The sequence below is a fragment of the Ochotona curzoniae genome, unplaced genomic scaffold (genome assembly GCF_017591425.1).
Source record: "Ochotona curzoniae isolate NIBS_2020 unplaced genomic scaffold, NIBS_Ocur_1.0 scaffold_1852, whole genome shotgun sequence".
Classification (NCBI taxonomy): Eukaryota; Metazoa; Chordata; class Mammalia; order Lagomorpha; family Ochotonidae; genus Ochotona; species Ochotona curzoniae.
In genome coordinates this window covers 14,242,641-14,270,160 of record NW_024467087.1, presented here as the reverse complement: position 1 = coordinate 14,270,160, position 27,520 = coordinate 14,242,641, and the positions used below count along the sequence as shown (strand labels likewise).

General features: G+C 36.8%; 1 protein-coding gene across 1 annotated transcript; it reads left to right on the top strand.

Annotated features, from left to right (window-relative positions):
- The first annotated feature begins 22,883 nt into the window (after window positions 1-22,883).
- LOC121169467 (olfactory receptor 13H1) lies at window positions 22,884-23,740 on the top strand. The gene is given in 4 exon segments (XM_041000061.1): window positions 22,884-23,418; window positions 23,421-23,492; window positions 23,495-23,537; window positions 23,539-23,740. Coding segments are annotated over 4 exon segments (852 nt in total).
- The last annotated feature ends 3,780 nt before the right edge of the window (window positions 23,741-27,520 follow it).

Sequence of the window (27,520 nt, the reverse complement as noted above, 5' to 3'; positions counted from 1 at the left end):
TTAAAAATATCAGTCACCTCACCGGTCTTCTTAGGAGTCTTCTAAATGGGTCACCTTTCAAAGACGTAATTGGAGCCAGGCAGAGAAAACAGCAGGCACTGGATAAAGGCTTCTGTGAATGAACTAGTGAAATGAATGGACGCGTGAAGAGGTGAATGAAAAGCCTACAAACTCCAGGATCTAAATCTGTAAATGACCAGAAAAGTGCATTTCCTCTGGAACCATTTCATCTCAATTTGAGAATACTAATTTTTGATCTCAGGGGATATAATGTATTTTCTCATTCAGTCAATTCACATTTATAAAAGTTTTTTTTTTTTTCACAAAAACCATTACAGGAAAAGAAGAAAAAAACTGATAGCATTTTCACATCCTCTGCCCAAGACTTTGATTTTCTTTGTTCAAATGAGAAACGTGGTCCTGCTGAATTTTGTCGATGGCTGGAGCCCTTGTACAAAGTTCAAGCTGATTTAGACTTATTCTTAGACCATTAAAACCCACAAATCTTTGGGGCAAGGGTAGTACAGGGACCCCAAAGTAGGAAAGACAATAAGATCTTTGCTGCTGCTATCCAATCCCATTTCCTGTGGTCACTACAATTTCATAAAAAGCCAAGAAAGCCAATGCTTTCCCCTTTTTAAACTTTTTCAGGGGAAATATTATTTTATTTATATTTTTGAATACATTTAAGGTGTTCAATATGACACCTATATTTGTAAATATTCATGTATAAGAATATGTAAAAAGTGAAATAATTACCGGGTTAAACAAATTTAAATAATCAGAGATTAGGTAGTTACCATTTTGTGTGCATACCATAAATATCTAAAATCTATGCTCTCGACAAATGTCCAGTATACAGGACAATATAACTAATTGTGTTGTCATGGCACACGTTACATTACATAATCCTATGTAACAGCAATTTGGGGGATACCCAAAAGGAAGTTCCGGGTCCCTGGCTTCAAATCAGCGCAGCACCGGCCATTGCACTCGCTTGGGGAGTAAATCATCAGACTGAAGATCTTACTCTCTGTCTCTCCTGCTCTCTCTACATCTGACTTGCCAAGAAGATAAATAAAGCGTTTTTTAAAAATGAAAATACAGTAAGTAGAAACTTCCTAACTTGAAAAGCACTTGAGAATGGGACCTACAGCAATACTTGTAAATTGAACCCTAAGTAAGGCACGTTTAACAGTATATCATACTTAAATGAGGTGTTGATTGTAGGAGTATATATGCACTCTGTACTATTACACAATTTTCATTTTGTAAAATAAAAACTCATGAAATAATATGGCAAAAATTTCTAGAAGTTTCATTATAAATGTGATTATCTCCTACACGTATAGAATATGAACCAGAGAGAAGGTTAAAGACAAGTTATATCTATATTATAAGCATAAGGCAGGAATCTCAGCTTAAAGAGGACTCCGATCATACATTGGTATGTTTGAAAAGGGAAGTGTGTCACATAGGACAAAATGAGGCCAGCAAGAGAGAAGGAGCTAGAAGAAGAAACCAGGCAAGAGGATTCAAGTGCTCAGTGCGGGTCCCTGGGAGCCTGCTGACACTGCAAGGTGCCCACCATAGGCTGCTCATTCACTGATCTCTGACCTCTCCCCACGCCCACAGGCACATGCTCCCTCTCTGGGGAAGCCTGCTCATGGAGGAAGTCCTCCAGCTGACGTTCACTGTATGATTGACTCATCCCAGCCTCCCGGGATGCCTGGGAGTGGCTGGGGAAATGACCAGGACATGGATGGATGGATGGCACACGTCCGGGCAGATCCCAGCAGTAGACTCAGTTGAGGAAGCTGGGGCCACTGCAAGAGGCCGAGGCAAGATGGCTCCCCTCAGAAGCTGCACGTGGGGGCACTGTGCCTGCCGTGGTCACCCTCAGAGAGATGCCTGGCTGCAAACAGGCGCCAATTTTCTTGCTATGCTAACAAGAGCAAAGTGACGCCGTGGACACAGCATCCTTGCTCAATGTCTCTCTTCGACATCGGTAATTTGCCACATCAACTTACCTTCCCAGACGCGAAGCGTCAGAGGATTAGCTATTAAAAGAAAGACATTTTCTCGCTCATTACAGCCTGCAATGTAAAACGTCCAGAGATGCAAGGAGCCCTGTTTTCACCATTAAAATAGAAATTATTTCCGGCGGCTTTGGGAGAAAATGCAATTATTTTCCTTCCTGTTGCAGTGTTTCCACACTCACCTAGGGATGAGAGCACCCCGTTCAAATGCACTTGTCTTCCCTGGAAGGGTGCCAACAAGTGATCTTCGCCAACCTGAGGGTTGGGAGGGGCTGGCCCCCGAGTCCTCACCCCTTGGCATTCGCAGTCAGCAAGGACAGAGGCAATTAGACAACACTGACTCACTGCCACTCACACGCTCTTGCACAAAGAGGAAACCTGGCAGGCAAAAGAGTGAACCGTCTGGCCACTGCCCACCCTTTCGGCAGTGGCCAGAGCCCATTTGGGCCAGCTCTTGGCATTTTCAGCTAGACCGTTTTTGATCATCCAGTCAGGAATGGGCGTCTCCATGGAGCTTAAGATGGCTGTTCCCATGTCTTAGTGCGCAGGCTTGAATGCCTGTCTGGCTTCTCATTCCAGCTTCCTGCTGATGTGCATTCTGGGAGGCAGCAGTGATGGCCACCTAGTTGTATCCCTGCTTTGTCTCCATCAGTCCTCACATTTGCATATCTAGGCACAGTTCTTTTGCCATTTGCTTGCTCCTACAGGAGAAGAGAAACACTTGCAACTCATCCACAATTGATTCCCTGGACTTTGCTTTTGGTGGTTCTCTCAGTGTTGTGACTGTTAAGCAATGCTGACCACAGTAGTCCCCCTGAAGTGTATCCGAGGCTTTTCTGGCTACTGTGCTGGTTGCAGTTTTAGTTGCTGCCTTAGGTTCTCTTCCTTGCTGTTAATAAGGAACACAGTTTCACTCATGAAATTGCATATCACCACCCAAGATGGGAATCTAGGAGACATTACTTAGTAGAATCTGTGGGCACATAGCTTACCATCTGATTTTGCTTCTCGTTTTGTTTTTTCTTTCTGTTGTGCAAAAGAATCCAATGTTGAGATATAAGCAAAAGAATAATTGATGCTAATTACATTCGTTAATGTTTCCTTTATGTATCATGGATATCATTTTAATGCATATATAAATGACTTTCAAATAATTTTGCACCAACATCAACTTATCTTTGATTTCCCTTTTCTGCAAACCTTGTAAGGTGTTCTTGTAGTTATATGTATTTTTTCCCTGTAATTTTATTAAATTGCGTGTTTAGTATAATGTACCATTGACTCGAGCACTATTTAAGAAGCCCAGAAGATGAAACAGAACTGCTAATAAAGGAATGAGTTCTTCATTATGTTTAGTGGGTGTTTTTGATTTTGTAAGTGACTGCTTTATATTATGCCTGATTTCCAACATTAGGCGATTGGGTATCCTTTTAAAACTTATTCATTTATTTGAGAGAGAGCTGCCATCTTTTGATTCATTACCCAAATATCTGGAATTCTAGCAGCAGCCACAGGCAACAATGCCAGAAGCTAGGTATGGAATCCAGATCCCACACGGGTGGCACGGGTGTCAACTATCTATTAGCCGGCATCACTCTCTGCAAGGATACACAATAGCTGGAATTAGGAGCTAGAGTCAGGACCCAAACCAAGGAACTTGAACGTGGTAGCTGGATGTCTTAACCACACATGTAACCTCTATGGCAGTCACTTTTCATTGAATACCAGGGCAATGGTTCTTCACAATGCATAATAGTGTGCCCTGGATGAAATTTTGAGGTATACCCAGTCTCATAATTCTTGCGGTATGTTTCTAAGACCATTCTTTTGCCAAAGAAAATTGTGCTGTGCTTTTAAACAGCAGGGAGCCTGGTAGGGTAGAAGGCTTTGAGAAAGATGATTTTTGGACTAACAGTGTGAAGGTGCCAAGATTTGTGCTAAAAATGTGAGAGGAAATATAGGCCTGGGGCTCATTTATTGAGCTGAGAATATTATCTTGGGCCAATGTGCTTCAACAGTAAGAGAAGTAAGTATTATATTAAATTTTGGAAGATACCATCATCGATATTTTCTCCAATGTATATTACAATTGAGAATAAGCACACATCAGCAGACTCTGTAACAGACATAAAGAAAGGCAGAGGATGTCAAAAGCTTAGAATACCTGGCAGTGATGATCAATATAGTCAGAAAAGTAATTTTTAAATACAATAGTAACATAAGGGGATTGATAGATAAATGGAGAATATGAATATTTGCTGCTTAAAAAGTAACCCAATGAATTTCTAAAGGTTACATTACAGGGCAAATTATTCAACAAGGAATGTCTAGGATGCCAGAAATAATATGAGCAAAGCAAATATTAACTTTATGTGCACATACAAGCAAATACTGTCTTTATGAGTGATGATTAGCAAATTGTTCAAATTAAGAATTGAGATTTTTTTATGTCATATTTTGCCTCAAGTAGGCACAGGTGAATTTGGAGGCAAACATTAATAATGGGAAAGGTTTATAATGTCCAAATTGAAAGAATAAAATAAGGTCAAAAAAAAGAAATATGTAAACATACGCATAAACACACACCACAATAGAAAAAATTAAAATATGGCAAGTAAAAAACTTAACATTATAAAGGAACATTGGGGGGGCACAAGTGGTTGTGCAGTGAGTTAAGGTGCCTCTTGGGACATCTGTATTCAATATCAGAGTGAGGGTTCAAATCTCAGCTGCTCCGCTTCTAATTCAGCTTCCTGTTAATGCACCTGGGGAGCATTGTGGCTCAAATAGACTTGGTAACCTGCCACACACATAGGGGATCTGGATAAAGTTCTTGCCTGCTGTCTTCTGCCTGCATGAATACTGGCTGTTGCTACCATTTGGGGAGTGAATCACCGGGTGGGAGAGCTTTCTATCTGTTTCTCTAACTTCTGAATAAATAAATAAATCATTTCAATGGGGACACTGTATAAACAAGTCTAAATATATTGATAAGCAAAACACCTTTAAATGGATCCAACTTTCTACTAATAGACAGATTTTAACATTGGGTATCATAAAAATCTATGATGAAATCTAAATATTTGCTGTTACAAATCACACACCTAAAGCATAAGGGTAGATTATTGAAAGCAGAGTGGCGACAAAAAGTATACCAGGTAACTACTAATGTAAAAAATCTTGTGCCATCCACATTATTACTATTTAAAGAAAAAATTTTAAGATAAAACAACCATCACTGGAAAGATAAAGTCACCACATAATAAAATACTCAGAACAGCAAATAATGCTTAGTTTTTTATGAAACTAATACATTTAGAGAAAAGAATAATCCATACACTTTCCTGGTGAGATTTCAGTGCAACTTTTCTTAATTATTGAGAGGTTATTCAGATAAAAACGAGTCATCAGTGATTTGTGGAAGATAACTAACATTACCTAATTGAAATAAATTGAAGCCTACAGAATTAAATTCTACAACAAAGAATACCAACTTTTCACACATGTACCTGGGACATTCATAAATGCTTATTGCAGTAAATGAAATAAACCAAGTCATGCTTTCATAGAACTGATATCTAACGCATAATTAGGTTAGATATAAATATAAAATTTTTTAATTATGTTATGCTTGGAAATATAAAAACTAAAGCTGAAATCATAGATTAAACAACTAACAATGAAAGCGCCAAAGTAATTAGAACTGAACAATGAGAAAATGTTTCATATAAAAAAGTAATAAAAGTTTCTAAACTGGTAACTAGAATGAAAGTTATTGCATTAATTCTCAAGAATTTCTAAAATTATTTTACATTTATAAGAGTAGATTTTTCATAAAGTTTTATTAGACAACTAAATTGTTACATATTAGTAGTGCTAAAATTATGAAATTAGGAGTAGCTGAGAAAAATATTTTAAAGAGGAATAAAATACAGATTGTGTATGACTATTACATCTCAATAAAGTGTTTTTTTTTAATGGGAGAGAGATAACTATAAGAGCATCAATCAAGGAAGCAGAAAAGAAAATGAGCCAGACAGGACACACATAACCAAGGATGCTCCTTTGACAAATCTTGAGTAAGTATGATCAAGAAAGAAGATAAAAAAATTCTACATATGAAAAGCAGGTCATCAGTACAGACACAGCACAGGGTAAAATTATAGTAACACATTATGAATAACTTTTTGCCAAACTGAATCTTATAAGCCACTGAAATTTTTTAGAAATATTCTCCTAGTAATAAATAACTAATCAAATTGAAGAACTGATTAATAAACCTGCCATCAAAATATTTTTGCTGATGTTTTCTACCAAACTATCAAGCATTCGGTTGCCTATATATTAAAATGCATATTAAACAGAAGTTTCTGATAAGCAAAATATGAAATATTTTCCATTCATTCTACAAAATTATAATTTACTGTAAAAACTATAAAAGACATTATGAGAAAGGAAACCCACAGATTGTTCTGACTCATGATGCATATTTTTTAAACCCTCAATTAATATATATTAATATATAATTATCATATTATAATAATTATAAATATAATTATTAATATAATTGTGATATGCTATTGAGTAATTTATACTACTAATATATAAGTATTATATATTAATATATATCATCGAATTCCAGCAGTGCATAAAAATAATCACATGATGACAAACCTGAAATAACAAGAAATCAAAGATGTTTCACGGGTCATAGAGGGTGAGTAAATAATACTTACTGTATTAACATAGTAACTGAAGAGAAAATATAATAGCCTCAGCAGACACAGAAAATACAGTTAGTACAACTCAGCAACAGTTCATGAATGCAACTTTTAGCAAATTGTGAGCAGAACTTTGATAATCTCATAAAATATATCTACCAACATTGTGTGTGCAGAAAACACTACACATTATAAGGAAACATTGAAGTCATTTCCTTTACTATCAAAAAATACGATGATTACTGTCATTGCTACTGTTCAACATTTTCCTGCAAGCCCTAATGGTTTTAGTAAAAGAAGTAAAAGAATATCAAGACACAAGAATTAAGAGACAAGAATATTAAAAGATCATATTGTTGCACATGTAGAAAACTGAAATAAACATAAATGGAAATTCTCAGAAAAAAAGATGAATTTAGAAAACTGAGGTAATTAGGAGAAATTTTATGTATCAGTTGTATCTATACACCAGTAACAATTTGATAACGTATTCTTTTAAGACTTATTTTATTTTTATTGGAAAGGCAGATTTACAGAGAGAAGGAGAAATATGGAGAAAGATCTTCAACAGCCAGAACTGAGCCGACCTAACGCCAGGATGCACAAGCTTCTTTTGAGTCTCCCATGCGGGTACAGGGTCCCAAGGCTTTGGGCCATCCCCTGTCACATTCCCAGGCCACAAGCAGGGAGCTGGATGGGAAGTGGAACAGCCAGGATACAAACAGATTTCCATATGGGATCCCAGCAGATGTAAACTGAAGATTTAGCCACTAGGTTATCACACCTGGCCCAACAACATGATTTCAAATGACTCCATTTAAAAGAGAAACAAATTAGAAGGTACCCAAAAATAACCATGGCAAAATATGTATAAGAAATATAAGTAGAAAATTACTAAATATCTAATATATAGTAAGTAAAATACTAAAGTGGTTGGTTTTGTCAAACTGATGATAATGAATGACATACTGCAGTAACTATTGGATCATTTTAAAATTTGTATGTGTGAAATGATCATCTTTTCATTTGGTTATTGCTTATATTCTTGCCTATATTCCTGTAGAACTAAACTCTTTTTACTTCTTGCTCATCAGACTACTTAGTGGAGAGTTAATCCTTTGTGAATAATGTAAATTAAAATATGTTAGAAAGAAAGAAGGAAACAAAGTTAGAGAAACAAATAAAGAGAAAGAAAGGAAGGATGAAGGGAGGATGTAAATATTATATTCTTAGAATTATATCACTGCATTTCATCTAATCTATTCTCTATTTTACCATCACATTAACACAAATAGAAAGCATTAAAAAAAGTGATTGCAGTGAATATCCTGTGTTTATTGATGGGAGACTTGCAAAAGATGTGAATTTTTCCTAAAATTATCTATATATCCAATTAACTGAAATAGTACTTCCAAAATGATTTTTCTATGAATCTGGTGATTCCAAATTTTATATGAAAGTGCAAAAGGCAAGTACAGACAAGAAACAACTGAAGAACGAGGGTGATCAGAACATTTTACAAAGCCGTATCAATTAAGGCAGAATGTATATTAGATAAAATATATACAGAATGTATATACAGATAAAATACAAGTAAAACCTATTTGATGAAGAGGTATTAACAGTTTAACATGACCAAAAAACATTACCAATGCAAACAGATATTAACAAAGGCAGCTACAGTAAGAACCTAGATTTTTCACAAATCATGACTGTGGAAGAGATATTTTAACATGTCCAACCAACACAACATCAGTATTGAAAAGTCACAAAAAGTCTCTCATAATCAGTAAAAACAGACAAACAATCTAATAATAGATGAACAAAAATTTTGGAAAATCTTTTCATAGAAAATCAAATAGCCAAAGACATGCAAAAGATACATAAAATTAGTCTTACACTTTAGATTTATGAAATGATCCAGGAAATGCAAATTTTGATCAACATGACATACTGTTTTGAACTCAAAACTTTAGAAATGTGAGAAAACTAAATGTTAGAGAGAGAATATATGAGTGGAAATTGATACAAATGTATTGGAAACAATTTGGCAGTATCATTTAAAGCTAGATAGCCTTCTTTCCCTACAATTTAGCAATCACGTTTCTGAATGCACATCATAGAAAACTTTCACATCTGCCTGAGGACACATGTATTAGCGCTTTTGTGATGCCAAAACTCTGCAATTTATCCACATGTTAGCCGACAAAGGGTAAGTAATATGTAGAGATAACAGAATATTTTGCAATAGTAAAATGATAAAGAACATATAATGCCATGGATAAACTTTAAAAAACATCATGTCAATGTAAAAGAAAATCCAAATAGATTATATTGTGGGATATCAATAGTAGAAAAAAATAGACAGTAAGTTAAAAGCATGTCATTGTGAAAATTAAAAGAAAAATAAGAAGAGAAAAGGAAGGTGGGAGTGAAGAAGTGAGGGAGGACAGAATTGAAAATATTATTATATTCTTAAAACAGTATACATGAAATACATGAAATTTGTTCCATTTAGATAAAGAAAAGAAAAAAGAGAAAAAGGAAAATGAGATATTACTTAGTCATACATTTCAAATCAAGGGGAATAAATAAGGGGGGAGGATAATCATGCAATATGAGTACTGAAATAATCAGTTATCAGGATCGTTTTCCAAACTACAATGAGTAAAGTCTTGTACTTTCTTAATTAAACAATATGATCACCTGCTTTACTTGAAAATATCATGACCTAAGACATTTGAACACATGCTTTTATATCAAAGAAATATGTATTGGTGTTTTCATTCTCTAAGACATGCACATAAAAATCATGTTTTGATTCTCCTACCAGTGAGAAATGATACTAAGTACCATTAGACGAGTTAAGGTAAAATATACTGAATTTGTATATTGACCATTTTACGTTAAAATCACTTGAGAAACTTTTTGCAGAAGTATCATTTGTCCTGTCTTTTCCTGTATGCAGCAAGCCAGTCACAATTCGTCTTGAAAAATGTCCTTCACTTGACAAGGACAGACAAAAGCTTACGAAATTGGGTTACAATGAACCTGAATAAACTCGAAATAACCCTTACCTTTCACTAGCTTCTGCATCTTCCTCACATCCCCTATATCTCTTAGTAATGTATCTAGAATGTACCACTCTGGTCCAGTAATCCATTTGCTCCATTTCTATACAAATTGATTATTCTTTGTTTGAAAGTTAAAGTCATGCTTTGGATGTTTCTTCAGACTTCACTCTACGGCTTAGATCCCTACATGCATGTAACATTAAAGTTTTATATGTTTCTCTTGTTAACTCATATTTTTTGGTTCCTATATCTAATCAACGAGTACATGTAACAACTATGTGAGGTATAGTGGTGTTCCTCTGTGCCCTTGCACTATGACACCAAGACATTTAATAAAAAGTGGAGATGTATCAATCAAATGATTGAGTTTTTTCATTTCCAGAATTATCAGCAACTTACCAAAAGTGAGGTAACTATTTGTGTGTGTATGTTGTGTGTCTGTGTGTGTGACAGAGAGTGAGAAAGAGAGAGAGAGAGAGAGAGCCAGATTTCAGTATCTCTTAAATAGCAATAAAAAGAATGTAAGCAACTATCAGACATTGTTTTCATTTAACACGATATTTAAAACGAAGGTATTCATGTGAATGAAACTGCCTTAATGTCTCCAAATCCTTATGTCATTTTTTTATTTCTGTTAAATCAAGTTGCTTTCCTATTGTTCAAAAGTTGTTTTTCCCCCATTCAGCTCACACTTATTTATCTGCTTAAATGCCTCTGTTCTCAACAGGTACTAGAGAAAAATGTACAACATGCCATAGTTACCAAGTGGAAAATGAAAAACTCATTCTGAGTATGCGTTTGGCACCATGTGGAACCAATCTGTCTCCTATTGACATTCAAATATATTTAATGCATACAGATTCTATACCAGGGATTGTGTTTGCAATATAGTGGTCAATTCTGACCTGTGATTTGTTTCTTTGAGGAGATCTTCACAAAAATATAACATTGCAGTACAATCATTATAGATAATGTTAGAGATATATGGAGAATATTCTAGTAAATCGACCGAGAGAACAGCCAATCCAGTTTGGAAGTAAAATTTTGGAGAACACGTTTTAGTTGGTGGTACTTAAATATGGTCTAGCCTGAATGTGAAGGAAAGAAACAATGAAAGAACACTTCACAATGAGAAAACATACTGTGTGTGAGTCAGGGGTGATAAAATCATCAATTTTTGTCAGAGTTCAAAATGTGACCCATTGACTGATATAAGCATCTTCTGGAAGTGTTGGTGGATAATATTGAGGAATTTATTCGAAGTGTGCATGTTGGTTCCTTTTTTGGATTTTTATTTTGAATTTTATGGTACAATTCCGTAAAGTTTGGGATCCTCTACACAAATTCCCACCCCTAACCGATTTCCCCATATTGTTACAATATTATAGTCCTTCACAAGGAGCTATAATACCATCAGTCTGTTATTTAAGTGTGTCCCGACAATATCAGACAGTCCAGCATCCCATTGTCTAGATATGTTCAACAGTTTCACTGGGAGCATGTTGGTTCTTATGAGCAAGACCTATAGAACCACCTTGCCCCGTCCAGCATGTGAGGGCTCTGAGAGAAGGCCATATTTATGCACCAAGGAGTGAACCCTCACCACACAGTAAAATGTGCTCGTGTTTTCACTGTAGACTATCTAGTCTCTGGAACAATATCAGTATCACACTATCCCGAGAATTGATGAGAATTGCAATTACATAACATTTGCTGGACCCCTGAGGATCTAAGGGGTGCATATGTGTTCCATGGAAACAGTGAATGTATTCTACATGGGGTGATTGCATATCCACCTTTTTTTCCAATTGGCTTAGATGAAAAGGAATAGGATAAATTGTAAACAAATCAGTAGGTATTTCCTACGTACATCCTCTACCCTGTAAGACTCTCTGAATTCAAGCCCCTGGTAGTTTTGAGCATGAAGTTTTCCAGGGATTCACACAAAGTACCATTTTTTTCTTAATTTACCTATCTTTTTAATGTTTATTTATCGAAAGGCACAGTTACAGAGAGCGGGAGGGGGAAACAGGGAGAAAGAGATCTTCCATCTGATGGCTCACTGCCTGAATGGCCGCAGTAATGACAGCTGGTCCTGGCTAAAGCCAGATACTTGAAATTTCGAGTCTTTGCCATGAACATTAGCAAGGAGCTGGATCAGAAGCAGAAGAACAGGAGCTGGGACTTTAAACCAGCACTCATGTTGGATGCTGGCATCAAAAGTGGAAACTTAACTCATTGTGCCCCAGGGTGGGAGTCTCCTGCCTTTTTCTCAGGAAGTAGGATCTTGGCTTCTTTGTACTTTCCTCACTGACTAGAGCCCAGATATCTGCATTTTCCCAAAAAATATTGAAGTCATTTATGCTCCAAATACGTTTACTTTAAAAGAAATTTTTTCATGATGCAGTTCCACAGGCACAGGGATTCCTCTTTCACGCGTACCACTCCCCCTCCACACTGTTTTCTCTCATATTATTACAAGAATATAGTCCTTCACCAACAGTCACAAGTCTAACATTCTTCTACTTAAGTGTGCCATGACATTGTAGGTGTAGACAATGGTAGAGAGTCCAGCATCCTAGTGTCAGGCTAAATTGAGAGTCCTCATTTTATTCAGAAGTAGAGATGCATACTGCAACATATCTTCACTTCCTGATATACTAGCTACAATTCCACAGTTCACCTGTGAAAATATGTATATATACATGTTTACTTATGTATGTATTTTATATTTTGTATGAAGGACATCAGAGAGAATACATGTTATTTGTCCTTTGGGGATTGGCTTATTTCACAGAACATAATGGTCTCTAGTTGGAAACATTCTGTTGCAAACAGAATTTCATTTTTTGGTGGCTGAGCAATAGCCCATGGAGTACCACAATTTCTTTATCCATTCCTCTTTCAATAAGCATCTGGTTGTTTCCATGTCCTCACTGTTGCGGATTGTACTGCTATAAATATAAGGTTTCAGGTCATTTTCTCATATGCAGATTTCACTTCATCTGAATATATACCCAGGAGTAGAATAGCTGGGTTATATGGTAGATCTATTTTCAGTTGTTTTAGCAGTCTGCATACTGACTTTCATAGTGGCTGTACTAGCCTACATTCCCACCAACAGTAAAATGGGGTACCTTTTCCCCCATATCCATGCCTAATTCTTGTTGAATTTGATGAGGGAACCATCAAATGGAAGATCTCTCTCTCTCTCTCTCTCTCTCTCTCTCTCTCATTCTACCTTTCAAATAAATGAATAAATCTTCTTAAAATATTTATTTATTTGAAAGAGTAACACACAGAGAGAGGGATATCAGAGAGAAAAAGAGAGAGAATCTTTGTCTGCTGATTCATTCTTCAAATGGCTCCAACAAACACAGTTGTAGCCATGAGCCTAGAACCCTATCTAGGGTCTCCTATATGGGTTTTCAGAGTACATGATTAGGGTCATCATCTGCTACATAAACAGGTACATGAGCAAGGAACCTCATCAGAAAGAAAGCAACTGGCACTCAAACAGTGCTCCTATATAAAATGCCAGTGATTGTAGGCACCCATAAACTAGTTAACAGAGAATAACAATTCCAAGACATGCTAATTGCTGACCTCAGAGAGCCTATATACAGTATATTGACACATGTCATCAAATTATATTCTTAAAAATATATTTTCCACAGTGACCCCCGGGGGGGGGGTAGTGTCAGATGGGGTCCGAGTCACCTGCCCTGGGTGCTTCAGCCTGCCTGTGTGGTGGGTGCTGTGTCCATGAGCCCAAAGGTGGGAGGGGTTTGGTAGGACCCAGGTCACTTGGACTGGGTTCTTCAGCCCACCTGCACAGTGGGGTACCATGAGTCCTGGAGTTGGAGGGTCCAACAAATCAGATTGGGCAGCCTGGGGTGCCAATGGCACTGGGGCAAAGCCCACTGGCTGCTCAGTGGTGTGCTGGGTGTGGCTTTGTGTGCAGGGTTGCAGGAAGTCTGTAGTATGGCACAGGTGGGTATGTGAATGGATGTGAGTGCTCATGTCTAGGGTTGGTGGTATGATCATAGAATGCGTATGTCCAAATTGGACCTCATCAGTGGAAAAGACAGAGCAGTAGATGGCAGGCCTAAATGTACATGGATGATATTGCAACTCATTGGATCTGCAGAAGACATCTGGCACCATAGCAAAAGGAGGAGGGCAGAACAAATTGGACATTGCTCCAACCAAGCAATGATAGCAAGTATCTCTGTGAATGGAGACTGTAAGGTTGACTATGTCAGCCAATGAATATTGGAAGGATTTCCTCATCCTTGCATCTGCAAGACTGATAGTATTTCAGAACTATCGAAACCTTGGGAAGCATGCAGAACCTTGGGAACATACTACATATCCGGGACCCTGGGTTGATATCTGATGACCATTCTCCATCCCTGGTGCTGGGGTGTTTGGAAGGCTGGACGTGGCTTCTCCCTTTATTTCCCTCCTTCCCTCAGATACTGAAAGCAGAAAAAGAAAATTTGGAAACAATGGTCTTACCCAGTTTCCCCTAACCCTCCATCCTTCCCACCCTGATCAACTATGTAAACATCATCAAAAATAAAAACTAAAAAATATATATGTACATATACATTTTTCAAGATGAAAATAAGAATTGGAAAAGTAAGAATTGACAGCTTTCCATGTTTGTGTTGTTTCAGTGTTGTCTTTTGGATGGAGCTTAGATTATTTTCTTGGGTCTAAACTTATATATGAGGGTATTTCAAAATATTATGAGAAATGGAATCAAAAGATAAATAATTCAAAATTTATGCATACACAAGATCTTGAAAGCTTATGGAAATATATATTATGAAAAACTATATGCATATTTCAAAATTTGTGGCTAAATATATCATTTAACTCTATTTTCCACAAACTTTACAAAGTACTCCCATCTTTTTAAGTGTCTATTTCCCTAAGTCTTTTTTGAGTCCTTACAATGCCCATATACCTAAAACAAGGGCTAATGCTCCATGTTTCTCAAAAGAGGAGGATGACTTACTACAGTTACAGGTACTCACAAGTTTGTGAAAAAGCCAAGACTAGAACCCTGATCTCCCCACAAGCTGTACACATGTTGACATTTGAGGTCAGCTGTGATGGTCTCATATTCCAAAATATGTGTCAATTAGATGAGCGCATGTATTACAATTCTCTTGAGTCAAACTCATAAAAACTTTTTGAAGTTAATTCCCACAGCTTGGCTTCTATTTGCTTAGAACATTTTTTTTTTATTTGCTTTGAAGCCTTCATTTTCTCTAATGTTAAGGAAACATTCTACACTTGCCCTATTGTTTGCAATTAGTGTGTCATTATGGGCTGGAATTTTCAGGTGAAGTTTACTGCCAAGTCTGCCAACTTTTTAACAATGCCCAGTGTGGTATCTTTGGAGGTTTACAAAAAATAGTTTTTAATTGCTCAACTTTGAACAGTACACTGAGGCTAATCATGCCCCTAGAGTCTGAAAGAATGTCTGAGATACATGGCTATTAGAAGTATTCTGTTTATCTGAGACCAACCCAAAGGAACACAAGTAAGAATATTTTTTTTCAGGTTAGGAATGGAACATCATTTGTCAATGTTGAGACAAAGTTTCTTAGACTTCTGTTTAAAGGCTTGCAGGAGGTATTTTGCTGGTCATTCCTCCCAGTACATTCTCTTCTTTTTCAGCCCATGCCTCCTAATCCATGACTCAGGCCTAGCTCATAACATAAGAGACAAAGAAGTCAGAGCTGTCACTTTCTATATTAGGTTCATGAAATTGTACATAACTCCCAGACAAATACTCACAGACAATGACAAGTCATTGCCTTGGACACAGTTAGACCTTGGGAATAAAGTGTACACTGCTTCTTTTGCATATCTCTTTTGACTGAGCATTTTAACTGCATCAGAAACAGAGTTCATGGAGGCGATCTTTGATTATTCATAGTCTTCCTTACCAAGTTAATTATATTTCTACCAGCTCAGTCCCAACTCCTGATCTCAGTAGCTCCTGAAGACTGTCCTAAGGATTTTGCTTGACTTTTAGGATACCTCCCTACATCAAACTCCAGAGCTCATTAGTATTTGATTATACCTGATCTTCCCTGGCATATTCTTACCTGACTTTATCAATAACTTGCTTTGTTGTCTTCTATATGCAAGAAAAATATTTATGGTCTAATATCAAAATGATTGCTTTGTATTGGAAAAGCTTTTCTGGAAACAAGAATGACAGAAATGGAATTGGGCTCAAAGATGGTCTGTGTAGTAGAAAAAAACCAAGGCTCCAAAATTTGAAGTGAAGTCACCCAAACCACACAAGCTGTTCATGCTTTCTGCAGGTTTCCCTTCTGGCCATCTTGAGAAATTATATGTTAGGAATGCATTCAGTTGCCATATGGCTGATTAAAAATAAATTATCCCTTTGGAATTGATAAGTATTACTGTGCTTAGATTGGCAGTGAAACCTACCTCAGTTAAAGACATGTGTATTAATTAACTTCATGTCACACTGTAGTATTCTGGACAAACATGTTGTTGAGCTACAAAATCAGAGACATTTCTCCTTGAAGCATGCATCAAAGCAAAAGACTATATGAATATTTTTTCAAAAGGCACTGGTTTGAGATGAAGAAAAACTGAGTTTTTTTTTATTATTTTCTAATTAACTATGTGATCTTTCACCAAAAAAAAATATTTGATTACTCTGAGCCTCAGTTGTATCATCTGAAAATTGAAGGTATCAATTTATGTAAATAAATTTGATTAATCAGGGTCGCTAATATGCTGATACCGTTGAGACTTATAAAGACTTGGGCACTGGTCCGGACATATATTACATGCCTATGCGTATGAGTTCATCACATAAACAAGAAAAACTAAGTCTATTTTTTACTTGAGAAAGTTCAAAGAGATAATAAAATCCCAAGTACACAGCCTCCATCACTACCCGACTGCCTCCCCCTACCTTAGATTGTTTCTAGTAATTAACTGTCTTTAGGTTATCTTTGGTGCAGATGAAGAATCACATAACACAGAAACACGAAATAGCCAAGAAAACTAGGTTGATCCGTGAAAGATACATTAAGTAGATTTAGGGTTTCCAAGATTAGTAGAATGTAAGAAGCATTGTTGAAGAGGTGAAAAAAACATGAAAGTATTTGTGGAGTAACAAGGAAACTAACCCAACTCAAGTTTTAACATCGTACTGAAAAGACATGGTTCTCATTAGTGGTCTTGTGAATCAATATCACATAGGTGACTTCTTATATTGTGGCCTAGTCTGTTTCTATAGCATTTATCACAGGCACATATTTATATTTCTGATCAGTTAATATCAGTTTTCCAAATTAAGCAATAAGATTCCTGAGAGTAGGAGCTTTATCGGGATTTTTGCATGGTTCCATTAGAGACTCAGCACCAAGCATATTGCTGATAAACTGGGGACATTCATTAAATATTTGTGGAACAAATGTATTCATGTATGAATAAATGAACAAATATCAATGCATTTTAGTGGTCGGCATTCATGTCAGATGTGGGAACACGACTTGAAAAGTTGAAAAACGAGTCCATAGAAGCTGAACAGACCGAGGTGGTGGAAGTAGGACTGAAAAGGCAAACATTAGGACTATTTCAACATGGGGATCAATAACAAAGGCACTCTTCGCTGCGTGCTCTCCATCCTTACTGTCCCTTGATAGGCATTTCTCTACCAGCTACAGGCTCTGACATGACACCAATTTTATACAGAAAGAATGTGAGGAAACTATGAACCAAAATAAAAAATAATTATTTCTTAGTTCTCTGAAAATCCCAGCAGTGGTACACAACAGTCCTACGGTCCCAGATGCCTCCCTTCTTTTTTCTTTATTTGTTTTCCCTACACAAAATATCACTTTGTGTTTTTCTTTTAAACAACTCTGATTTGTAAATATTTAATTGCCTGTTTTTGATAAGGTCCCTGCAGCTCTTAGAAGTTAATTATTTATTTCTGATGAAGATCAGAAACTTTGAACTCTACTTATGAGACAAATGGTCTGGGAGCACTTTGAAGCCTAAATGTATTTAAGTTATTGAACAGCTCATGGGCTTGCTCCCTGCATTTGTAATTGAATCTTGAAGAGAACTGGACTTCAGATATCATGGATGGACCAAGAATGTAGGATTTATAGATTTAGTTCAGAATAAAACATGCTGCCAGAGCTAAAGCCCTGATGATAGCTTCCAGTTAAATATGCAAACCAATGAATTTAAGTATAGATGGAGAAGTATGGCATACCTTCTAGAAACCAAACTTCTCAGTGAAAGATATGTTCTTATTAATTATGCTTCCTGGATAAGTGAATGGTAACCAATGATATTTTTGTTTTTGTAAATTACATATAATACTCCTGATAGCTGCTGTCCATTTCCTAGCACTGGCGGCAGAATGGTTGACAAGCACAGAACCTTGTGGGTATCAAATTGTATAGTGTTACTCTCTAGTAGTGATAATACATGATGAGGAAAGAGTAAGAAATAGGATGAGGTATTTTAGAGAATCGAGCACATCTTTGGAAAGTCACCCAATATAATTTAGAATCCAGGGTGCTGATTTTTTTGTTAGTGTTTATTGTTTCCTTATTTTAAAATTAAATAACAGTTCTGTTTACCAGGGTTCTAGTTTACTGCAATAAAGTGACAGATTGATAAATATTGTTAAGAGGGAAAAGATGACTAAATTAGCAGATAGCAAACTGAAATATCCCAAAGGTTTTGATGCAGAGCATTCAAATGATTAATTCCTCTACATGTTGTAGCTTTTCCAGGGGAGACTTAGTAAGGACATACTTGGGTCAAATGTCAGTGACAGAAATGTTTGCCTAAAAAAAATTGAAGACTTGATTAAATACCATCTCAAAAGACTGCAGACCAAGGGGTTTGTCAAATGAGATTTGACCTATTCTAAAATCATTTACTTCTTCAGAGATTTCCACGCATTTGGGAGTTTGGTAAACTGGAAAGGCTTTTGAAATCTTGCAATGAGAATCTACAACAAGATCATCACAGTTCTACACCTGCAAATACTTAGAGAATTGTTGCTTGGTGCAGTCTCTTTCTGCTCCATCTACTAGTATTTGAGAGGAACTTTTGATGATGAGCAGGTAAAAATACAGAACTCTAATATTTTTCCTTTTGTCCTGTTCTTCTTTTGGGGGTAAGGAGTTCCTAATCATCTGGTTAATATGGACAATCTCTAAGAAGGCAGGCAGCAGCCATTAGGTAAAAGAAAGTTGTGTTCTATAACGACACTTCCAGAAGTTTATAGGAAACCTAAACAAAGGTGTGAGTTTAATCTGGTGCAATATTTTTATAACATGAAGAATCAAATGCTATTCAAAAGCCATGCATGGGGATCTCACAAAAACTGTTGCACCAAAACAAACTCATTTTTACTTCTATTATTCCAAAAAACTTTCTGATGTTCCCTTTTATAAATAATTGCAGGAAACAGAAGTGAGATGGAAAACATGCTTGAAACAGTTTACCAGGAATCTCTTAATGGTAATTCTGAGATGACACAATCAGCACTGACTTTGGAGGGCAAAGCCCAAACTAAATGAAAAAACAATCCCTCAGTTTAGAAGCTGAGTAATCATTAAGTATGAGAGGGAAAACGCCATCAATTTTAGTTCTCTGGGTTCCAACAATAGTTACTAATGGAAACGATGTCAGGGGTTCAAGCCCAGTTTCTCTCAGCAACCTTAGCACCATTTCAAAATAAGTCTGTCATACGGTCAGAAACTGGTTGCCAATCTTTTAGTCAAATTGCACATCAATTTAATCTCCTAAGATCATGAAGGACTGAGTGATAGAACCTAAGCCTTCTTTCAATATTGGAGAAACTTTGTGGCTCATAAGGGAGAAGGAGAAGAAACATCTAGTTACCAATATTGAATATTTAACATTAAAAGCAGTGTGTTACACAGAGTTCCAGGAGCAGCATAGACCTTTAAAGGGCATATTAGTCATCTGCTCATTGTTTGCAAAATCAGTTCTTCCTCCTATCTTCAGCTTGCCCATCAGAGTTCTGGATATGGTACATATATAGATCATTGGGAACAAAGCATACTTCTGGTTAGCCAATACATTTCAAAGAACAACTGTGCTAATTGCAAATATACCAGGTTTGATAGTATTTTTCAGGTAGCCATTTGACTTTTATCTTTGTCCATTATCTCTCTGTAGAGATGAATGTCTCAATTTTCACTGGGAAAGGTGCAAGATGTCCAAGGCAAAATCTCTCTCACACAGCCTCAGGACAAATGAAAGTAAAAGCGGCATTAAGCCTCTCCAGCTCTGAGGACACTCTGGTGAAGGCAGGTCACCACCCTGTCCACCCCTTATATTTGTTTGCCTCGTCGCAAGTGGCAAACACTTTCATATCCGTGGATTTATCTTCTTTGTGTACTTGGCCTGTCTTAGAAACTGAGAGAAGTAGAGTGGCACACAGGGACAGGACACAAAGGAGGGAAGTTGTGAAATATTTCTTATAGACTTTTAAGGAGAAGTGAGTACCTCATCTCAGTAACGGCTAGAGAAATACTATGCCTTGGCAGACCCCTTATCTAGTTCACATACTTTCCAACAAAGGAGTAAAGCAATGGAGTCCCTATCCTCTGAGTATTAAGGTTGTTTTCATTTTATCTGAAAGAAATCAAAGAATCATAGGATGTTAGAAATAGGTGGGCTACAGACCATTTGGTTAACCAAATCGCAAAAGTAAATTCAGGGTAATTGAGGGGAAAATATTTCTCTAGGAGAGCTATCCCACGAGGAACAGAAGCCTTGAGAAATGGAGTAGAGAAAAAGTGAGATAATTAGTTTCTGAAATGAGCATCTATATATTGAAGGGTACTGAACATGTAAAGAGCAAAGGCAAGGGAAGAGACAAATGGAAACAAAGAGAGGCTGCCTTACAATATGGAAAAGATAAAGTGATTCATTCACAAATTCACTCAACAAGTAATTATTGAGGCCCCATCCTATATTATTGTAGATATGGGCATAGAGCAGTTAACAAAAACAACAACAAAAACAGAACAAAACTCCCTGGGCTGGTTGACTGTATATTGTAATTGAGAGATACAATGAACAAGAATCATTAATAGAAAAAGTATGCAACATACTAGAAGTAATTCTAAAGAGAAAGTATGCAGAAATGAGTATTTGCAACGTTTGGAGATGGAAATTAAATTCTAGACAAAGTGACCATGGAGGGACTCACTAAAAAGGACCCCTGTGAGTGAAGATGTGAAGGAAGTGAGAAGTAAACCAGGCAAAAGCGTGGGGTTCATGAGTGTGGAGAAGATCAAAGGCTTAGAGACAGGGATGTAGTTTGAGGATCTGAGGATCGATTAAAGGGCTAGGGTGACCAGAGCAGAGTGAGTAAGGAAATGGGTAGTAGGAATTGGTGACAGAGAGGTAACAGAGACACAAATTATGCAAGTCTTATCAGACATAGCAAGTACACTGATGCTTAGCAAGGTTGAAATGGAAATCCATAATTACCAATGTGATACTGTGTCTTTAAAAATATGAGGGTATATAGGCTGTTAAGCATTCCTATCACAAAAAATAAAAGAGGGAAAAGGTTTTGGAGATAACAGTTATATTTGGACATTATTTATAGTGACTATTTCCTGTGCTTACCCTCAAGCTCATCAGGATGTAAGTTACATATACTTGATTATATGTTAGTCATACCTCAATGAAAAACAGAAAATTTCTAGTGGAAAATCTGTGACCTGACCTAACAGAATTTTACAGGATCATGTGAACTGAATGAAGAAAAGGCCAGATACAAAGAAACCAAATAAGACATTACTGGCAAAATCCAGGTGAGTAATGACAATGTGTTGGAATGAAAAATGGAAGTTCAAGTGGCAAGAATATTTAGATTCAGAATAACACCTATAAGAACTTAAAACTTTACATGTTCATTTAATAAATGTTGGTCCCCGTGAAACCCCAGGGACTTCCCTAGATGGTAGGAATACACCAGGTAACAAGCAAAAAAGGGCCAAAGTCTCTGTCCTCAATAAATTTATTTGATTGGGAGATCAAAAGCAAGCAAATAGCCAAGTTGCTGATGTAGTTTCTGCTACTGAATTGTGGTATAAGAAAAATAAAGCAAAATGAGGGAGTAGAGGAGCAAAGATAGGAAGAAAGAGTTTTTTCAGACAAGCTGTTCACGTGTATGTTCGTCTAACAAGTCATATGTTCAGAAGTATCTGGTTGGGATTCCACACTTCTCACTTGGGTTCAGTAACCACAGCATGCAAAACACAGGAGACACTATAAATGTAACTTGAACTAATATCTTAGAAGAGGGTTCTTTAACGGCTTCACCAACAACTTCATTTACAAACTGGATCAGATCAAAGAGGTGCTATGGCCCGAACTATGTGTCAGACACCATGGTAGATACCGACATTATTGGAAAAGGCAGGAATGCACAGACTAAGGAGGCAGACACAGTCACAAAAATAGACAATATTTTACCCAAGGCAGATCATATGTCACAAGATATCTTCTTGATGGAGAATATTAATTCATTGATACACTATCTATCTGACTTAGAGGGCAAAAAAAAGCAGACATCAATGAGAGGATAATCTACCTTATCTTCTTAGTTGGAAAAAAATTCTCTCAGAAGTCATCTGGTGGGAAAGAGCTGAGGATCTATTTATGTAACTATTTCCAAAAGGATGGGGAGGTTTTTGTTTTTATGTTTGTTTACCTAGAATTGATCAGGAGTTTTCTATTTTTTCTTTTTTTTTTTTTTTTGCCAGAATCAAGAAGAGGATATTTTTAGGTTTCTCCCTGACCCCACTGTACATCCTCTATGTGTTCCAAGTCTTCTGAGAAAGAGCAAAGCCAAGAATCATGCACACTGGTTCTGTTTTTCTCACGCCTTCGTCTTCACTCTCATTCTTTCAGGTAGAATTTGGCAGCGGCAGTGGCACTCATCCAGCAAGTCGTGGCAAGAGGGAAGAATGGCCACAGACAATGATACAGCAGTGTTTGAGTATCTCCTTACTGGCATTTCCAATTATCCTGAGTTGAATGGCATGTTTTTCACATTGGTGCTAATAACTTAATTCGACACTTTGTTGGGAAATGAACATATCATCTTTCTGATCCACTTTGACCCCCACCTCCGCACTCCGATGTATTTTTTCCTTAATCGCCTGTCTTTCTTAGACCTTTGCTATGGAATGACCTCCATGCCCCAGGTCTTGGTGCATTGTTTTTCCACCAATCCCTACCTCTCTTATTCAAAATATTAGACCCAAATGAGTGTCTCCCTGGTTTTGGCCACAGCAGAGTGTTTTCTACTGGCCGTCATGGCCTACGACCGTGTGGTTGCTATCAGCAGCCCACTGCGCTCTTCAGTGCTCATGAATGGCCCAGTTTGTGTCTGGTTGGCTGCTACTTCATGGGGGGCATCACTTGTGCTCACTGCAATGCTTGTTTTATCTCTAAGGCTTCGTTTCTGGGAGGCTAATGTCATCAATCATTTTGTCTACGAAATTCTCTCATTAAGCTGGCTTGTTCTGACACCCGCCTCAATGAGCTTATGATCCTCATCACTGGCATTTTCACCTGCTCCTACCCTTTGCGTTTGTTCTCCTCTCCTGTATCCGAATTGTTGAGGAGTCGCTCACCTGAGGGCAGACTCAAGGCCTTTTCCACATACATGAAGCCTCAGTCCAAGTCCTCCTCTAACCAGGACAAGTTTATTTCAGTATTTTATGGAGCCTTGACACCCATGCTGAACCCCCTGATATACAGCCTAAGGAACAAAGATGTTAAAGAGGCAATGAGGAAAGTTATGGCTAGAAGGGCATAAGTCTCCTTCTTTTCTAAACTTCTAAAATAACACTGAGTTAGTTACGTCTTTAATTCTTCGGAAAATTGTTTTAAGGCTCTGACTTTAGCATTGAAAGCAACTTCTGGAAATTCTTCCACCCAAAAATATTATTATTACTGACAACTGAATTTCTATTACACATTTTATAATAATTTTGCTATTCCAAAACATGTAACACTGTTAGGGGTCATCTATTTGGTTAGTCACTTTCAGGTAAATAAGTCTGCCCAAATCATTGCCTCACTGACAGAAGGAATCTAAAGAAGGTTTATTATCAGTGGTGAAAACCAAGACATAACAGAAATTGCAGAATAGGACAGAGTGGTGTGATAAAAGACTTGAAGCTTTACAATTATGAAAACAGCAAATCCTGCTGTGTATGCATAGTGTCCTTCGTGCCACTTAACATTAGAATCATGGGAAAACGGTATTGTTGCTATTTCCTACATTTGCTCAGAGTTTTATTTTTCTTTCTGTTTTCCAGACTTCTTTCTAATCTGTTAGCTTATATTTCTGATATTTTTATTCAACTCATACAAAAGACCCTGAAAATCCCTCTTCGTATTAACAATGAGGAAAGAGAAACCGAGATGACATATTGAGGTACATAACTAATAATGGTCTAAAAACTAGAGTTTTGAAGGCTTTTCTAGGCACAGTGGTTAAGACAACTGTTGGAATACTTGCAACTCATACCATAGTGCCTTGATTTGAGTCCCATTTTGGCTGCCAATTCCAGAATCCTGCTAATGCAGGTGTTGCCTCAATCACTTGAGTTTCCACCTCCCGCATATAAGTGATGGGTTGAGTTTTGGGCTCCTGGCTTCAGTTGGACATAGCCTCAGATGTTGCAGACATTTGATAAGTTCTATCTCTGAAAAAAGGGTGCCGATGAAACAGTAACATAACATTCTTAACCACCATTTGGGTAAAGGTATAACCAAGTTTGGTAAAACTGTATTTGTAGCAATATTGATACTAACAGATATTTCTTTTTCTGTTTGCTTTTTTATTTTGTTTTTAAAATTCTTTATATCCCACACATAAGGGAAAACACATGATATTTGTCTCTGTATCCAGCTTATTTCACTCAGCATAATAACCTCCAACTTCACCCATTATGTTGCAAATGGTAGAATTTCATTCTTTTTAATGCCTGAATAAGACTCCCTTGTGTATACATGCCACATTTTCTTTTTCCAATCATTTGATGATGGACACCTTGGTTGATTCTAAATCCTGGCTATTGTAAACAGTACTGCTATAATATAATAGTACAGGGATCTCTGATATAATGTGCTCCTGTCGTTTGGATATATACCCAGAAATGAGATTGCTGAGTCGTGCATCACGAATATTTCTAAAGAAATCTTCATAGTGTATTCTGCAGTGGCTGCAATAATTTACTATCCTGCCAACACTGTATAAGTGTTCCCCATTCTCCATATCTCTACCAACACTTGCTACTCTGTCTTCTGAATTTTAGTCACAGAATACAATGTTTTTCAAACCTTAATTCACACAGTCCTATGAGAAGGAAACTATTTTTTCAGAATTATTGAAACTGTGATGTTATTACAGATATTTCATTTCTATAGGTGAAATTTGAGGCCCTATGTATAAAGAATAAACTTTCCCAAAATCTTGAAAGCACTTGGAGATAGATGTGGTATTAAGATCTGGGTATTCTGTCTTCTGATCTCACTTTAGCTTGGGCAATTTTACCAAACATCATAAAATCATCTCTTAAGCAATCTAATGGGAACCTGAAGTAAATAGGCAGAAAACAATAAATTGCACAGCACCTACATTAGAGTCAAGCCACTATGGATACTCAGTGTGTCCCTCACCCCTGACTGCTGGAGGTTGATCTGACCTTGTGTGCTGCTGCAAAGTGAGTTTAGACATACAGAGGGACTGTGTCTCATCCTTACTCATTAAGTGAGAAAAACTGAGGATGAATAAGCCACTTATCAAAATAGCTCAATTTTAAAATAAATGCAACATTTACTCAAATTTCATCTATTATATTTTTTAAAGGTACAGTCATTCTTAGTGTCCATGGGGTACTGGTTTCAGGACCCCTCATAGACACCCACATCTGTAGATGTTTAAGTCCCTTACATAAGAAAGCATATTGTTTGCATATATTGTACATACCTCCATCCTGAACACTTTAAACCATCTGTAGACTAGTTGTAAGACCTGCTGCAGCAGAAATGTTATACACAATGTTAGACTGTGCTTGAGACCAATAATGACAATAATGACAAGAAAAAATTGTACATGTTCAATACAGAAACATTTAAAAAATATTTTTATATTCAGTTGTTAGAATCCATAGATATAGAACCAATAAGTAGAAAAGGCTAACTATGTGTGATATTCATAGCCACCAAAACCATGTTTTTAATATCAAAAAGAAGAAAAGTACTTGTGGAACATAAGCAAATACATTCAATCCTCAATTTATTCCTGCAACAAATACTAAATTTCTATTTTCAATCAGGCATTATGCTAGGTGCTGAGGTAAGTTTCTGATTTTGTGCAGAATGTTCCTTGCTATTGAGAGAAATATTTCAAATTGACTCTGTGAAATAAACATAAATGGGTGAAATCAATAAAATATTAAAGGAAAAATCAAGAGAGCATTCAGGTAGAGAGAAATGCAGAAATTAGAAGAAATGTTAAGGGCACTTGTTTTAATGATGCTGCTTTTGGAAGAAGAGATAATCTACTCTCTGTAACAGGTCAGCTTACAGCTTAAAATGAGAATCATATTTTAATAGTTCCCCTACCACAAAATGGTAGCTATGTTTCTTCTTTCTTTTTCTCTTTATTGATTTGGTACAGACACAGCTTGCGGAGAGAATGACATAATGAAGTCTGGAGATAGAGGTTGTAGAATTGATTCTGCTTCTTAACTAGCTGTGTGACCTTAGTTATAACACTCACTGACCTTGAAATTTAACAAGAAGGCTCTGTTTAGTAACCCAACGACCACTCTATTTCTAACATTCTGCATCCAGGTGTTATTTTGTATGGGTTTTCTTTAAAATAAGTGCAATCATATCATCAATTTATTCTGCAACTTGCTTTTGCCACTTGACTATATCGTGAACATTACTCTAGATCAATATATATTGATCTATCTTTCCGACATTAAATGTTAGCTTTGAAAGAAAAAAAATGGGGTGAACATAGCACCTGGTTAACATGGTTCTGGCACTTCCAGCCCAAACATTTTGTTTCTACACATTTAAACTCCAAAAACTATCTAACTCCACATCGATATTTCTTTTTAAATTTTAAATATAAAAATGAGCTCTATGTGGGTGTTCTGAAATTAAATCAATGTTGAGTTTTTTAGAACTCCCAAGTTGAATGCTCTTCTCCATTTGATCAATTCGTAAGCATCCCAAATAGCTTTCCACTGGATTCTCCTCCCTCTCTCCATGCTCCACCTCCCATTCCAGGCAGTTGAGCACTGCAACTTACCTTGCTGCATCCAAGAAAGCAAGACTGAATGACTGGTTTGAAACTAAGATCATTTTGTCATAAGTTGAGGAGCTAGTTTGCAGACAAACAGTCGTATTTCCCAGTGAAGAATTCAAGAATATTTAAGGAAAGGAGTGGCCCATTTATTGGAGTTGGGTTTTCAGTAGACGAGACCAGTAGAGTACAACCAGAGAACAAGCCCTGAAAAGAAATTTGTTGGATTCAGTCATTCAATCTGCCATTGCTTTGTTCAGGTTTCTC